The 15,739-nt window shown below is 49.8% G+C and overlaps 1 protein-coding gene across 1 annotated transcript; it reads left to right on the top strand.

The window, feature by feature from the left end:
• Positions 1-1,415: 1,415 nt before the first annotated feature.
• SPMAP2 (sperm microtubule associated protein 2) lies at positions 1,416-14,286 on the top strand (the record flags this gene model as incomplete). The annotated part of the gene is made up of 6 exons (XM_084886500.1): positions 1,416-1,486; positions 1,853-1,914; positions 2,810-2,879; positions 8,486-8,603; positions 10,037-10,196; positions 14,048-14,286. 6 exons carry the CDS (start codon positions 1,416-1,418, stop codon positions 14,284-14,286), a joined length of 720 nt encoding a protein of 239 aa, XP_084742626.1.
• Positions 14,287-15,739: the final 1,453 nt, after the last annotated feature.

Genomic DNA, 15,739 nt, shown 5'->3' with positions numbered 1-15,739 from the left:
ATGGGGAGTGGCGCCTACACAGGCTGGGGTGGGGCCCAGGCCCTGGGGAGAGAGCAGTGTCCCCAGGCCCACCCTGTGTCCCTGTGGCCTCTGTGTCATTGCTGTGAGTGTGGGTCCCCCCCTCCCCCCTGCCCCGAGCCCATGCAGTCATTCTAGGGTGAGGGTATCAGACAGGGCGGCAATACCCTCACTGGCCTCTGAGGTGAAGTCAGCAAACACCACCTCAGTCAAGGTAGCAGGTGAGTGACAGCGGAAAACCCTACAAAAACTCCAATGTTGGAGTCAGACAGTGTTTCGATGCCAGAGTTGAGAGGTCAAGAGAGCTGGCCCTCCCTTAAGAAAGAAACGGGACAATCCTGGCTCAGAAGCTGCCACCATCCCAGCCCCGACAAACTGCCAGAGAAATGAAGATGGCTGGGAGCTGAGACCTGGGGAAGCTAGCCTTGGTGGGGCTGATTTTTGGCCATTGATGGCGTCCTGGAAAGAGCCAGGTGTCCCCTCCCCTGTGGACTCAGTGTGTGCATCCCCCCCTCCCTCCACTGGCTCTTCCGGACTGTGGCTGTCTAGGCAGGAAGGAGGCCAGTGCCCCTCCCCCCCTCCATCGGCTGCCCTTTCTGTGGGCGTCATCTCCCACAGTGGACATTTGCTGCCACAAGCTGTGACATGTTGGGCGGTGCTGTGGGGGGGGAGGGGGAGGGTGCAGGCAGGGACAGGGCCCCGGGAGGACATCTGAGCCCAAGGCCACGGGAAGGGAGGAGAAGGCACCGTTCCTCCCGTAGTCTGGGGGCTGCCCGGGGCCTCTCTGTGGCTCCGTCCCGCTGGGGGCCTGGCTACAGGTGAGATGAGACAGCGTCTTACGTAATAACTGCGGCCGTCCTGTGAGGCGGGGGCGGGTCTCTACTCCACTTCACAGAGGAGGGAACGAGGCCACCTGGCCAGGGTCACACATCCGGCTGCCGCTGGAGGGCAGGTGGCAGTCCACATCTTTGGATGCCAGGATTTTCCCCAGAGAGGCAGGGGGTGGGCCTGGGGAGCCAGAAACTCCGGCCTCACCATCCAACTCTCCCGAAGCCGGCTGTCCATCACCCAGAGGTTCCCCAGCCTCTCCGGGGGAAGAGGGAAGAAGAAGAAGAGGAGGAGGCTTCTCGAGCTGGCAAAACCCAAGGCCAACTGGAAAAGCTTGAGAGACAAGTGAGCGGCGCAGGTGGAGGCAGGGAGGGGGGCCTGCGAGGAGGAGGGGGTCCCATCTGCCATCGGCGTGGTGAACGTGGGGTGAAAGGTCAGGGTGCCCACCACGGGGGCCGGGGGCGGCGTGGTGGCCTGCCGTGGCCTCTGGGTGCAGGCCCAGGAGAGTGAGGCGCTTGAGCACGTGGGAGCTGCAGAGCGAGGCAGGGGCTGGGCTGTCTCATCGCAGGATGGGGTGCCGCTGTCAGGGCTTTGTCTGGATCTCCCCATGCATGAGGAACTTGCAGTTCTGTATCTACTGGTAAGTCCCAGGGTGTCTCCTCTCTCCATCTCCTGCTCGTGTTGGGGGGAACAGCCAGGCCCCAGGCCCCTCTTCCCCAGCTCCCAACTTCTCTGAACACCAGCCTTGCTCACAGGAGTCCACACTGTCCCTGCCCCGTGCCGCTAAGATTTTTCTCCCCCTCTCTCTGGTGCCTCCGCAGTCTCTCCTTCCTTCCCGCTGGCCACGCCACCAGGCCTTCCCCCAGCCATCCTGCCTCTGCCTCGCTGTCTCCCCGTCTGCACGTGTGTCTGTGTTTATGGGGAGCCTTGAGTTTTGTTTCAGAGCAGGGCTTAGGGAGCCTCTGCCCCGGCTTCCCTCACCCTGAGCCACGACGGTGCATTCCAGGCCATCCGTGTACTGGACAGAGAGGTTTATGGAAGACACCACCCTCACCGTCACGGTGCCTGGTAGGTTGAGCCCACCCACCACCTCCATCCACTTGTCTGTTAGTGGCCACTTGGCTCAGGGGTTGGCCAGAGGTGGCCCTTGTCCCAGCCATGGCTCTCGGCCAAGCTGACAGACATGCTGCTCCTGGCCTCCTGGGGCTGGGTTGCCCCCATTTCATCCCAACCTGTGCCCTGTTCAGAGTGGGGAGACCTTGGGGACCAGCCTAGCCCTAAGGCCCCTGGGACTCCCTTTGGCTCCTCCCCTCTCCTCCGTATATCTCCCAGAAGCACCTGTCCTCCCCCGGGCTCCAGAGGCTCACCTCTGGATGCCATAGCTCATGAGGCCAGAGCCAGATGGAAGCTGGTCCTGGGGGTGAGGGGTGGGGGGCAAACCCCAGTTTGCACCGTAGCCAAAGTGGGGCTTAGTATTCACTTTACAAAAAAGGCTTTCCTCTCCCCCCTCACAGTGGTTTCTGTCCTCTTTGAGAGCAATGGGTCCCTTCAAATAAAACATGTCAAGAAAGTGCATTATTGGGGAGAAGCAAAGGGCAGGCTCTCAGGGTTTAGAATCTCCCTCACAGTGAACACCGAGCCCCCTGGAAACCCTAGGCCTGTGCAAACTTCAGACCAAAACCCGCTTTCCAAATCCACTTTTCAAACAAGAGCCCGTGGAGGAACTGAGCCAGCCCTGACCCTCCCATCTTGCGTGTTGGAGGAAGAGACTTCAGGCTTCTGAGCCTATTGTCCCTGGAATGGGGCCAGCAGAAGTCACCTCTCTGTAATCCTGGCTGGACTGTCTGGGCCCGTAGTTCCTCACATGTGGCTCTTGCTCTGACCCACGGAGAGCTGAATTCAGTAGAAGAAAACCCCAGCGGGTGGGCAGGTCTCAAGCTGGGGCTGTTTCCCATTTGTGCAGCAGTGTCCCCCCGAATGGAGGAACTTGCTCGACCCAAAAAGTTCCACATGGAGAATTACAACTGCAATAGGTAAGGACAAAAGGGTTGGGTAGGCCCTCTGAGGGCAGAGTTTGGCAGGAAACCTTTCTCTTCTCTTGACAGGCTGTAGAACGGGCGGGGTGGGGGGGGGCAGGGAGGAGGGAAGGATTTAGGTTCTAGGCTAGATAACCCAAGTCTCAACTGGATGGCTGCAGGCAGGCCCATGACCCTTGGGATCTCAGTTCTCCACCTGCAGAGCAGGTGGCAGTAGAGATCACACACAAAAGCTACTCAGCACCTTGCCCGGAGTAAGTGCTCAGCAATGTTACTTACCACCACCATGGATTTTGTTGGCTCTGGAAAGCTAGCAGTTGTAAGACGTTTTTATTTTATATACAACTAATGACCCAATTCCTTGCTATCACTTAGAATGCTTATGCTTGTCAAAAGTTATCTTTAGAGTTATTTAGACACAAATTTTAATTACCTATATTAATGCATTCACAAAAAGGAAAATACAATGGAACTAAATTAACTGAAGGGTGTTCGAATGTTTGAACACCTTTTTATAAATCATTTTTTATTTTTCAATTACCCTTGGCATACATTATTATATTAGTTTCAGGTGTACACCCCAGTGATTGGACATTACATAACTAGGTGTTCATCCTGATAAGTCTTGTACCTATTTGACACCAGACATAATTATTAGAATACTAGAAGCCCGATGCACAAAGATTCATGCCAGAATGGGCCTTTCTTTCCCTGGCTGCCGGCACCGCCTTCTCTCTGGTAGGAGCCACCTTTCCACCTTCCTACGCTGCTCAGAGGCCTGACCCTGGCCGCTCAGCACCCACATTTGCAAATTAACCTTCAATCTTTGTTGGGTTAATTTGCATACTCACTCCTGACTGATTGGTGGGCGTTGGGAAGGTACAGTCAATTAGCACGTTACTCTTTTATTATGTCAATTATTGACTATATTCTCTATGCTGTATTTTACATCTCCATGACTAATTTGTAGCAGCCAATTTGTACTTCTTTTTTAAAAAAAATATACATTTTATTGATTTTTTTACAGAGAGGACGGGAGAGGGATAGAGAGTTAAAAACACCGATGAGAGAGAGACATCGATCAGCTGCCTCCTACACACCCCCTAATGGGGATGTGCCAGCAACCAAGGTACATGCCCTTGACCGGAATCAAATCTGGGACCTTTCAGTCTGCAAGCCGGCACTCTATCCACTGAACCAAATTGGTTTTGGCCAATTTATATTTCTTAATCCCTTCACCATTTTCACCCATTCCCCAACCCCCTCCCATCTAGCAACCATCAAAATGTTCTCTGTATCTGTAAGTCTGATTCTGTTCTGCTTGTTTTTTGTTGTTGTTTGTTTGTTTGTTTGTTTATTTATTTATTTATTCATTTATTTTTTAGATTCAATTGTTGGTAGATATATATTCATTGCCATTCCATTGTTATCATTTCTTTTTTTCTTTTTTTTAAAGAAGAACTTTTAACATTTCATGTAATACTGGTTTGGTGGTGATGAACTCTTAACTTTTTCTTGTCTGGGAAGCTCTTTATCTGTCCTTCAATTCTAAATGACAACTTTGCTGGGTAGAATAATCTTGGTTGTAGGTCCTTGTTTTTCATCAGTTTGAATATTTCTTGCTGATCCCTTCTGACCTGCAAAGTTTCTGTTAAGAAATTGTTGAATTTTGTAGGAGTTCCCTTTAGATAATCAACTGCTGCTTTTAAGATTCTCTCTTTGTTTTTAAACTTTTGCATTTTAATTATGATGGGTCCTGGTGTGGGCCTGTTTGGGCTTACCTTGTTTGGACTCTCTGTGCTTCCTGGACTTGTATGTCTATTTTCTTCAGCAGGTTAGGGAAGTTTTCTGTCATTTTTTTCAAATAGGTTTTCAATTTCTTGCTTCCTCTTTTCTGATACAAATGTTGGTACATTTGAAGTTATCCCAGAGGTTCCTGACACTCTCCTTGTTGTTTTTTTGTTTTGTTTTGTTTTGTTTTGTTTTTAAAATCTTTTTTTCTTTTTGCTGTTCTGATTCGGTGTTTTGCTTCCTTATATTTCAAATTACTGATTTGATTCTCAGCTTCATCTACTCTACTATTTTTTAAAAAAATATATCTTATTTATTTTTTAAGAGAGGAAGAGAGAGGAATAGAGAGTTAGAAACATCGATGAGAGAGAAACATTGATCAGCTGCCTCTTGCACACCCCCTACTGGGGATGTGCCTGCAACCAAGGTACATGCCCTTGACCGGAATCGAACCTGGAACCTTCCAGTCCGCAGGCCGACGCTCTATCCACTGAGCCAAACTGGTTTTGGCAATCTACTCTACTATTGATTCCCTGTAAATTATTCTTCATTTCAGTTAATGTATGCTTCATTTCTGACTGGTCCTTTTTTTTTTTTTTTTTTTTTTTTTATGCTGTTGAAGCTCTCACTAAGTTCATTGAACATCCTTATAACCAGGGTTTTGAACTCAGCATCTAGAGATTGCTTGCCTCTATTTTGTTTTGTTCTTTTACTAGAATTTTATTCTATTCTCTCATTTGGAACATGTTTCTTTGTCTCCTCATTCTGGCTGCCTCTCTGTGTTTGTTTCTATGTATTAGGTAGAGCTGCTATGTCTTCTGGGCTTGGTACAGTGCCCTAATGTAGTAGGTATTCTGTATGATCCAGTGGCACAGTCTTCATGATCACCTAGGCCAGGGGTCTTCAAACTACGGCCCGAGGGCCACATGCAGCCCCCAGGGGAGTCTGATCCTGCCCGCCAGGTTTTTTGGGTAGTGAGCGCAGCCAAGGTGTTACAGTAGGGATTAGTAGTTCATATAGTCCGGCCCTCCAGCTCTCTGAGGGACCGTGATCTGGCCCCCACTTTAAAAAGTTTGAGGACCCCTGATCCTAGGCTGAGTTGTGTCTCCCCCTCAATGTGAGCTGTTTTCACCCTCCTGTTGTAGTTGAGCCTTGACTGCTGTTGGCACGTCAATGGGAGGGATTTAACCTCAGGCTGATCAGCTGCAAGGACTGGCTGTGACCAAAGACCTTTGACCACCCATGGAGGATGAGCTGTGCAGGGGTCCACTCCACAGAGCAGGACTTAATTCAGCAGAGCACTGATGCCCACTCAGTCCACCACCTGAGTGTGCCACTTGTGGAAGTGGTTGGGTGATGATGCTTTGATGTGGTCTGAAACTATCCACTTGGTGTATTGGATCTGGGACCTCCTGGAAGCACAGGCCAAGGTCAGCCACCACCTGTGTTCTGCCTGGGGCCACCCTGCATGAGCTATAAAGCGATCTGGCCGAAACCGGTTTGGCTCAGTGGATAGAGCGTCGGCCTGCGGACTGAAAGGTCCCAGGTTTGATTCCGGTCAAGGGCATGTACCTTGGTTGAGGACACATCCCCAATAGGGGGTGTGCAAGAGGCAGCTGATCAATGTTTCTCTCTCATCGATGTTTGTAACTCTCTATCTTTCTCTCTTCCTCTTTGTAAAAAATAAAATAAAATAAAAAATAAAAATAAAGCGATCTGAAGATGGCTGCTACTTGTGAGGGGCTTGGAGGTGGCCAGGTGAGAAAAAGCTTTGAACCAAGGCTGGCTGTTGCTAGTGCCAGGTCTGAGCCACTTAACAAAAGGTATGGGTTTGTTGAGGCCAAATGCCGCTTTTTTGAGATATTTTAGGAAAATGTGAAGCATGAGCCAAGACAGAACATACATATGGAAAAGCCACTAGAAACAGCTTAGATGGGCTCGAAAGTTGGGTGGGCAAGACCTCAGGGCATCACGTGAGTGAGGCAACACAGAGGGAGGTTGATGGTCTCAGGTATGGTACCTGCATGCTGGCTCTGTGCGGGGAGAGCTCATCAAAGGAACATGGTCTCTGCCAGCAGATCTGTCTCGGAAAAAGCAGCCACTGCAGCTCTTGTGCTGATGCTGGACAATTTAGTTTCTTCCTGTATGTCTCTGGTGCCTTTCAAGCTGCTGTCCCAGTGCTGGAGCTCTGAGGGAGTGAACCCAATTAAGTCTGTATGTGACTTACAGACTTGTTTTTAAAATTCTCACCTGAGGATATGTTTCCACTGATTTTGGAGAGAGAGGAAGGAAGAGAGAAACATCAGTGTGAGAAAGAAACATTGATTGGTTGCCTACTGTATGCACCCTAACCAGGGATCGAACCAGCAACCTGGTATGTGACCCAAATGGGAATTGAACCACAACTTTTTTGTGTAAGGGACAATGCTTCAACCAACTGAGTCACACCAGCCAGGCCATGTGTGGGCCCTTTAAGAGGAACTGCCTGGGACTCAAGCAGCCCTCTGTAATCCTTAGTCTCAATCCCCATTGGTTTTTTACTTCCAGAAGTTATAGGGAATTCTCTTCTTGGCACTAGAACCCTGGGCTGAGGGGCCTGGTGTGGGGCTGGGACCTCTTGCTCCTCAGGGGAGACCTCTGCAGCCAAGATATCCCTCCCAATTTTCTTGTTAATTCTCACCTGAGGATATTTTCCCATTGATTTTTAGAGAGGGTAGAGGGGAGTGAGAGAGACACACAGAGAGAAACATCTGTGTGTGAGAGACACATCAATTGGTTGCCTCCTGCATGTGCCTTGACCAGGGTCAGGGATCAAGTCTGCGACTGATGTATGTGCCCTTGACTGGAATCGAACTTGGGGCCCCCCATGCCAGGGGCCAACACTCTATACACTGAGACAAACCAGCTAGGGCTCCCTCCCAGTTTTTATCTGCCACATGTGGGTGTGTGACCAGCCTGTTTTGTGTGTCCACCCCTCCTACCAGTCTCTATGTGTCTGCTTCTTAAATTCCCTAGCTGTAGGACTTCCATTCAACCAGATTTCAGGTGGTTCTGAATGATGCTGTCTGCAGTTTAGTTGTAATTTTTCTGTGGTTGTAGGAGGAGGCCAGAATTGCATTTGCCTATGCTCCCATCTTGACAGGAAGTCTGAATCATTTTTTTTGGTTCAGAGATGTTGACATGTTCCACACACTGTTTTTAAGCCTGTTTTGTGAAAATAACTTTTTATTTTTATGCTGAATGATAATATAATCTGAAGATAATTTAAACTGCAATTAGACAACATCTGTAGAACCAAGAGCACATGTAGCTGGACTTAGGTTACTTCACTGAGAACAGCTACATCCACACACCAGCGAGGATAACTGTGGAGCTCCTGACGTCCGGCTGGCAGCGTTTACAAGCTGCACCCCGACCTCAGAGATGGGAAAATATAAAACGTCTGCCTCAGATCAATGAAACGTGGTTTTATTTCTAGAGCAGAGGTATAGCTGAGGCCTGGTTTTAGGAGGCGTGGGCTCAGCAAACCCAGTGGAAATTCACTTTCCCAGCTTTCTGTGACAACGGCTGGACACACACAGAAGGCCCTGGGGTGGGGGAATGACCTCAGGACAGCATATCTCCAGCCTTGGGAATACATAGGGGCTCCTATTAGGGATTCTTTTATGAATGCCTTCTTGGAGATGTTTTCCAGACCCTCCACTTTCCCTCTCTTATCCCCGGGGAAGAGAGAAGAGCTGAGAAAGAGATCTCACACTCACACACACACACACTTTGGCTGAGCTAGTGTCTCAAATGTTGATGTCCCCTAGGGCTCCCCCCATCACGCCCGTTTCTCCATGCACCTTGGAATACCAACTCTCTAATCGCCTTAGGCAACTGGCTGCCCCGAAGGTCCGGAATAACATTTGGAGCATAGACATGTCTGAGGTAGGTGACTGGTTCTCCCGAGAACCCCACCTCAATGGGAGGGGCACTGCCTGCCCTCAGTGGGCTAGGATCAGGGACCTAGACAGACATATTATGCTTTCCCCCTAATATGTGTGACTTTGGCCAGCTGTCTTATTTTCATCAATCTATATACTTTATTACATACACAGACCCTTAAGCCGTAATCATCGTGTTTTTAATATACAAATACTAGAGGCCTGGTGCACAGGTGCACAAAATTCTGCACTGGGGGGGACGGCAGAAGTGGGGCGGGTCCCTCAGCCTGGCCTGTGCCCTCACGAAGACTGGGAGCATCAGTGGGACATACTTAGTGCTGCCGGGAGGAGGGAAAGGCTCCCACCACCACCATTGCACTCACCAGCCATGAGCCCAGCTTCTGGCTGTGTGGCGCTCCCTGCTGTGGAGCACACTGACCACTAGGAGGCAGCTCCTACATTGAGTGTCTGCCCCTGGTGGTCAATGTGCATCACAGTGACCATCTTTCCACCATTCAGTCGATTTGTATATTAGCCTTTTATTATATAGCATGGCATCTTACTTCTTGCTTTTCCCCTAATATATTTTCTAGAGCACATCATTCTGATTTATATAGAAGCAACATTTTAACTGTTTGGTCATGTCCTATCCTATGAATATACCATAGCTAGTTTATTCAGTCCCCTATCATTTGACAACTAGGTTGTTTCCACTGCAGTGAATACCGCTGCACTCAAATCCATGTACCCCCACTAGATGTTTCTCTATTGGTGGTTATCAAGCGTGCACATGCTCAGCTTTGCCTGAGATGGACAAATGGTTCTATAAAGTGCTTGTACTAATTTACTCTCCCACCATCAATGCATGAGGATATCTCTCCTCCCACATTCTATTTTTAAAATTTGATTTCAGAGAGAAAGGGTGAGGGAGAGAGAGATAGAAACATCAATGAGAGAGAATCACTGATGGGCTGCCTCCTGCATTCCCCCACACTGGGGATCAAGCCTGCAACCTGGCATGTGCTGACTGGGAATCAAACCATGAACTCCTGATTCATAGGTTGACACTCAAACACCAACCCATGCCAGCTGACATTTTGCCAGGGCTTGACAGTGTCCACATTTTCATTTTTGTCTCATTTGTTTGCATTCAGTGATACTCTGTTGTTTTAATTTACATTTCCCTGGTCAGCAGAGAGCATTATTGACCATTTAGGTTTACTGTCCTATATGAGTAGCCTAGTTCCCGATGGATTCTTTTGGGTTATTGACTTAGAGGAGCTCTTTATATATGATAGCTACTGAGCCTTTTGCTGAACACATTGCAAACTAACTTATTTCCAGCCAGCCATCTGTTTGTTGGTGTTTATTTTTTATCCAGGGGCCTCTGAGGCATTATGGGCTGTTTCACTCTTTCCCCTCTCATTCTGTTTCCAGGTGTCCAAGGTGTCCAAGGCAGCCATGACGGCCATCCCCAGTGCAAGGGTCGTGCAGTTGGCAAAGCCCAGGCCTCCGGCCACACTTTTGGAAGAGTGGGACCCTGTGCCAAAACCTAAGCCACACGCATTAGACTATAACCGGCTCATTCACTTGGCCAGTAAGTAGGTCCTTGCGTCCATCCCCAGTGAACATAGGCAGGGGCGGGGAACCGTCAGAAGATTTGGACTTTAGGCTAGCTTCTGCCAGATTTGTGCTTCCTTCTTCATCTGCTCCCTTAGCTGGAGACCAGTTGTTGGATTCCTGTGGATAAGTCGCACTGTGCAGGCTCCCAGGGGAAGAGAGGCAACCGTTAGAGGGGGCCATGGTCCTGAAGCTGAGTGCTGTCTGAATGGGTCTCCTAGCAGGACACATGGGTGCAAAAGAGAAAGTTGGGGAGACAGGGCCAGGAATGAGGGAGCCAAGCTGAGGCGATGGGCAGCACTGTGTTTTAAGCTTTACCCGAGGACATGCTGGAGAGAGAGAGAGAGAGAGAGAGAGAGAGAGAGAGAGAGAGAGAGAGAGAGAGAGAGAGAGAGAGAGAGAGATTAGAGAGAAACATAATTTGGTTGTCTCCAGTATGAGCCCCGACTGGGGATTGAACCTGCAACTTAAGTGCATGCCCTGCCCAGGAATCAAACCAGCAACTCTTTGGTGCATGGGACGGCACTCAACCAACTGAGCCACCCTGGCCAGGCAGGAAGGGCAGCTTTGAAGTGGTGTTGGCCTGATTCTCTTCTGTCCTTTAAAACAAACAAGATACCCAGTCCCATCATGACAACAGTAATGTGTACTAGCTGTAGAGAATTGGAAAAATGCAGGACAGCCTAACGGAGAAAGGAACCCAACCAACATAATGCCATTCTGTGTGCTTCCTTCTGGGTGTAACACGGAGTTACTTGCAGAGCCACAAATGCATGCCGTTGAGTGTGTGCCCGTGAAAGAGCACGCTACAAGTGCTCTCCTGCCAGTCCCCTCCCGTCACACACTACATCCAATGCACTGACAACTCCTGCGGGCTTGGTCTTCTGAACACATCAAAAACTCGCCCACAGCTTCCCCTGCCCTCCACATGGCCCCCTAAGGTGTCCCTGGACCAGAGCAGTCGCCTCCACCCTTATTCTTGGTGCCACCCTTGCCCATTTCCCACGTGGCAGCCACAGAGGTCTTGCTAAATTTAAGCTGGATTCCACCCTTCTCTGCTCATGGCCCTCCCAGGGCTCCTGTTTCACTCTGTGTGGCCCACAGGCTCTTGGGATCTGTTTTGCCCTTGCCCACCCCATCTATGTGGTTCCTCTTCCCCTGCCTAGAACTCTGACCACAACCTGCCTGGCTCACTCCTCTGCCTCCCATGGGGTAGAGCTCCAATATGTCCTCTAGGTGAGACTGCTCTGAGCGCCCTGCTTACCCCAGGAGCCATGCCCACCTCTGGACACTTACGTGCACCTTGGCTGCTCTGAGCTCTTTTTCTGTAGCATCTGTTGCATTCTAGAACACATATTTACAATATATGTTTGTGTCTGTTTATTCTCTGTGGTCTGTTATAGGCCAGGCCTGCAATGTCAGAGGCTTTGGAGATGCTGTGTGTCCCTCACTCCTTTCAGATAATCACCAGGGAGTGTGACTGGCCATTCTGGGTTACTCTGCTCTGTCATCTCCCAAGTTTTCTATTTCCTGTGTTTTTGGTTACCGATTTAGAGCAGCTTTTTCTAGAAGGTGATCACTAATCCTTTGTTGAGCCCATTGCAACATCCCTTCTCCCCAGTCCATCTCTTTTAACTCTGCTTGCAGGATATTTTGTTTGTTTGTTTAATTCATTCATTCATTCATTTATCCTTTCCCTTAATACTTACTAAATGATTGAATGTGTCGGGTTGTGCTTTTCAAACAGCAAACTTCCACCCACTAATGGGTGTGACCAGCATTTAAAAATTGAAATGATGACAAACGAAGAGCATGCACTGTGTGGGTATGCATCCATTATTCTCTGTGTGTCCACATGTGTGCTGTGTGGTGGCGGATTGCATCAACAGCGTTTAATAGTCCAGAGATTACAACAGTGGAAATACTCCAGAATTCTCACACAGGATTCCAGGGAAGTCTGGGTTCTGGCCATGGTCTTCCCAGCCCCCAAGGGGCCACTGAGGCCCAACTGCTTGGGTCTCTTCCCTATGGAAGGAATGGTCATCTGCCCGGCAAGGCCCTGGTACAGCCTTGATGGCCTTGCCCAGCAGTGGGCCTGTGTGGACTTGCGACTGCCTGGGGGAAGGAGCCCCACTCTCTTTCATCAAGGGCCCCTCCACTGAGCCAGGGCCTGGCTGCTGAGAAGGGAGGGAGCTGGCCTTTTCCATTTGCACGTTGGCTCTGAACAAAGGGCTTAGAAAGGAAGCTGCAGTACCCCTCAAAGACAACGATCCTGAGGCTTTCAGACACTGAAGGCTAAGTGACCTGTGGAGATCACCTCCCTTCTAGTCCCTAAAGGAGGGGGTGGCAGAGAGGTGGTGAGGAGGGACCCTGGCCGAGACCCAGGTCTCTGCACCTGAGAGCTGTCTGTCATGACAGCCACTGGCCACGTGTGGCTACTTCGATGCAATTAAAATCAATCAGTTAATCTAAATGATTGAATTGCTTTCATTAAAACCAAATAGAAGAAAACTCCAGCCCATATGAGGTGCTGCCACATGTGGTTGGTAGGAACCACGTTGCCAGTACTCCTGAGAGGGCCCGGCTGAGGCTGCAGTGAGGACAGGAACCCAGAAGGAGGTGGGAGACTGAATCCTGAAAGGGCCTGTGCACCCAGGAGCTGCCTTGGACCCATGCAGCAGGCCTGCAGGGCCAGTCAAGGAGAGATGCCTCCCATAGCCATTGCTTGCCACTTCTCCCCACCATGACATCAGAGGAGGGAGGAGAGAGTGTGAAAGGGCCTACTGAGCCCACAGGACATTTTTGGCTGGCCCCTTTGAGTCCCCTGTCCAGGATGTGACCATTTGAAATATATTTTTTCCTTACAATTTATCCTTTTTATTTTTTAAATAGTTTTATTGATTTCAGAGAGGAAGGGAGAGGGTGAGAGAGATAAAAACATCAGTGACCAGAGAGATAAAAACATCAGCTGCCTCCTGCATGCCTCCTTCTTCGGGGTTGAGCCTGCAACTCTGGCATGTGCCCTGACCGGGAATCGAACCCGGGTTCCTTCAGTCCACAGGCCGATGCTTTATCCACTGAGCTAAACCAGCTAGGGCCAATTTATCCTTTTAAAGTGTAATTCATGCCGAAACTGGTTTGGCTCAGTGGATAGAGCGTCGGCCTGGGGACTGAAAGGTCCCAGGTTCGAGTCTGGTCAAGGGTATGTACCTTGGTTGCGAGCACATCCCCAGTAGGGGGTGTGCAAGAGGCGGCTGATCAATGATTCTCTCTCATCGATGTTTCTAACTCTCCCTCTCTCTTCCTCTCTGTAAAAAAATCAATAAAATATATATTTTAAAAATAAAGTAATTCATTATATATCCATAAAAAAGAAAGTGTACCTTTCAATGCTTTTTAGTACACTCAGAGTTGTGTACTCATCACCCCAATACATTTTAGAGCATTTTCATCACCCCAAAGAGAAACCCCCTATTAGCAGTCACTTTCCACCCATCCCCAGGCCCTGGCACCCATTAACCCACTTCCTGTCTTTATGGATGTGGCTGTTCTGGGCATTTCACATTGATGGAATCACACACTGTGTGGCCTTTTGTGTCTGGCTTCTCTCACCGACCATCATGTATGCAAGGTCCATCCAGGTTGTAGGGAGTTGCCAGTGCTTCACTCCTTTTCATGGCTGAGTGATATTCCAGTGCGTGGATGGGACATGCTGTGCTTTTCCATTCCTTCATCACTGGAGAGGCCATTGAACTTGGGAACTTTGACCTTGCAGGTTGCTCTTCCTGGGGGAGTGCCTGATGTTGTCACTCTCTCCTGTTCTTCTAGTGCCCAAGGCCCTGTCAGACCAGTGTGTCCTTGACCGAGATCCACGCTGGGAAGTGCTGGACGTCACCAAGAAGGCAGTGGCCAGTCCCCGGACCCGCTTTCTGGCCAAGCCCAAAGTGCGAAAGGAGCTCAATGAGGGCTATGACCCCTACTACATTTCCCGGGCTTCCCTGGTGGCTCGGGCATCCCCTCGCCTGTATGAGCTCGCCACCCCCAAAAGCATCACCAAAAAAGTGTGACCGATCCAGGCCATGCCTCTGAGGCCTCATTCCCAGTAAACACCCAAGTGTTAAACACCTTGTATGTGTGGCTGGCTCTGAGAATTTTGGCCTGGAGGGGGTGGGGGACAAGCTGGAAGGCCAAAAGGATGAGAAGGGGAAAATAATAATATTTATGTTCACATTACCTGTGATTTGTACAGTCCTTTATTTCCAAAACCACTCCCTCCTCGCCCCCCGCTGTCTTGAGTTTCTTAGATGTCACACATCAGCTTCCCACAACTGCACAACTTCCCCCTGAGTCTGTGTTCAGACTTGCTTATCCAACTAATGTCCTGGGGTGTCCACAAGCACCTCAGACTCAGCCTGAACTCCATAATAAACTCAGCCTGCGCCCCCTCGTCTTCTCCCCAGGCTGGTTGAAGAGGAGCATCTTGTCACCATGAGTACAGCAGTATTCTGCTGGCAAAAAGCTGGGAAGCGAATGGGGATTCTTTTTTCTTTTCTTTTCTTTTTTTAATATATTTTATTAATTTTTTTTACAGAGACGAAGGGAGAGAGAGGGATAGAGAGAAACATCGATCAGTTGCCTCTTGCACACCCCCCTCTGGGGATGTGCCTGTAGCCAAGGTACATGCCCTTGACTGGAATGGACCCTGGGACCTCTCAGTTTGCAAGCAGATGCTCTATCCACTGAGCCAAACCGGTTTCAGCGGAATGGGGATTCTTGAGTCCCCCATCATCCCAATTCCATTCTTCCCCGTCTCAGTAGGAACTACCAACCACTCATTGGTGCAACTTCATGCCCTTTCCACCCGCATTCCATCAGAGATTTGTGGGGTGCACCTTCCCAGCTCTCTCCACTTCTCTGCTCGCGGCCACCACGTGAGTCCTGCTGGACGCCTCTGCCTACTCACTGCCTCCGTCCTCCCACCTTCCTCTCTCGCTCTCCATAAACCTTCTGCCGGATGCTCACAGCACTGGTAAGTCTGAAATTTAAAATGTAGCGAACCCAGGACTGTCCTGTTCAAACTCCCCCCCAGCGCCCACCACAGGTTCCGGACATGCAAACGGTCCATAATGAGTTCAGAGCCAAACGGCTGGCCGTGGGTTTGCATCCACCTCCTATCCTCTCCGTCAGCGCTCCCGCTCCTTAGTATCGGGTTGCAGTGCCCAAAACTCGCCCTGCGGTGCATCTTGCAAGCTCCCCAGTGGGTTCTTTGGAACACTGGATGGGTCATCACTGATGAAAAACTGAAGAAAGTCCCAGAACCACGCTACCTACCGACTTCAGTCCTGGCATTACCACCACTTATGCATTGGGTGCCCCATCATTCTAGGCCTCAGTTTCCTCACCTGTAGCACCAGGGTGCTCACAGTATTTAGCGAAGCTATTGGAAGGAGGAAATACGACCAAAGCTCCCTACACAGGTGTTGTTACCAAGAATCAATGTTTTTATTAACAGCATCCTCC

Source organism: Pipistrellus hanaki (assembly GCF_964339955.1).
Source record: "Pipistrellus hanaki genome assembly, chromosome: 5".
Lineage (NCBI taxonomy): Eukaryota > Metazoa > Chordata > Mammalia > Chiroptera > Vespertilionidae > Pipistrellus > Pipistrellus hanaki.
The sequence above is the reverse complement of the archived record's forward strand: the minus strand, read 5'-3'. Positions and strand labels throughout refer to the sequence as shown.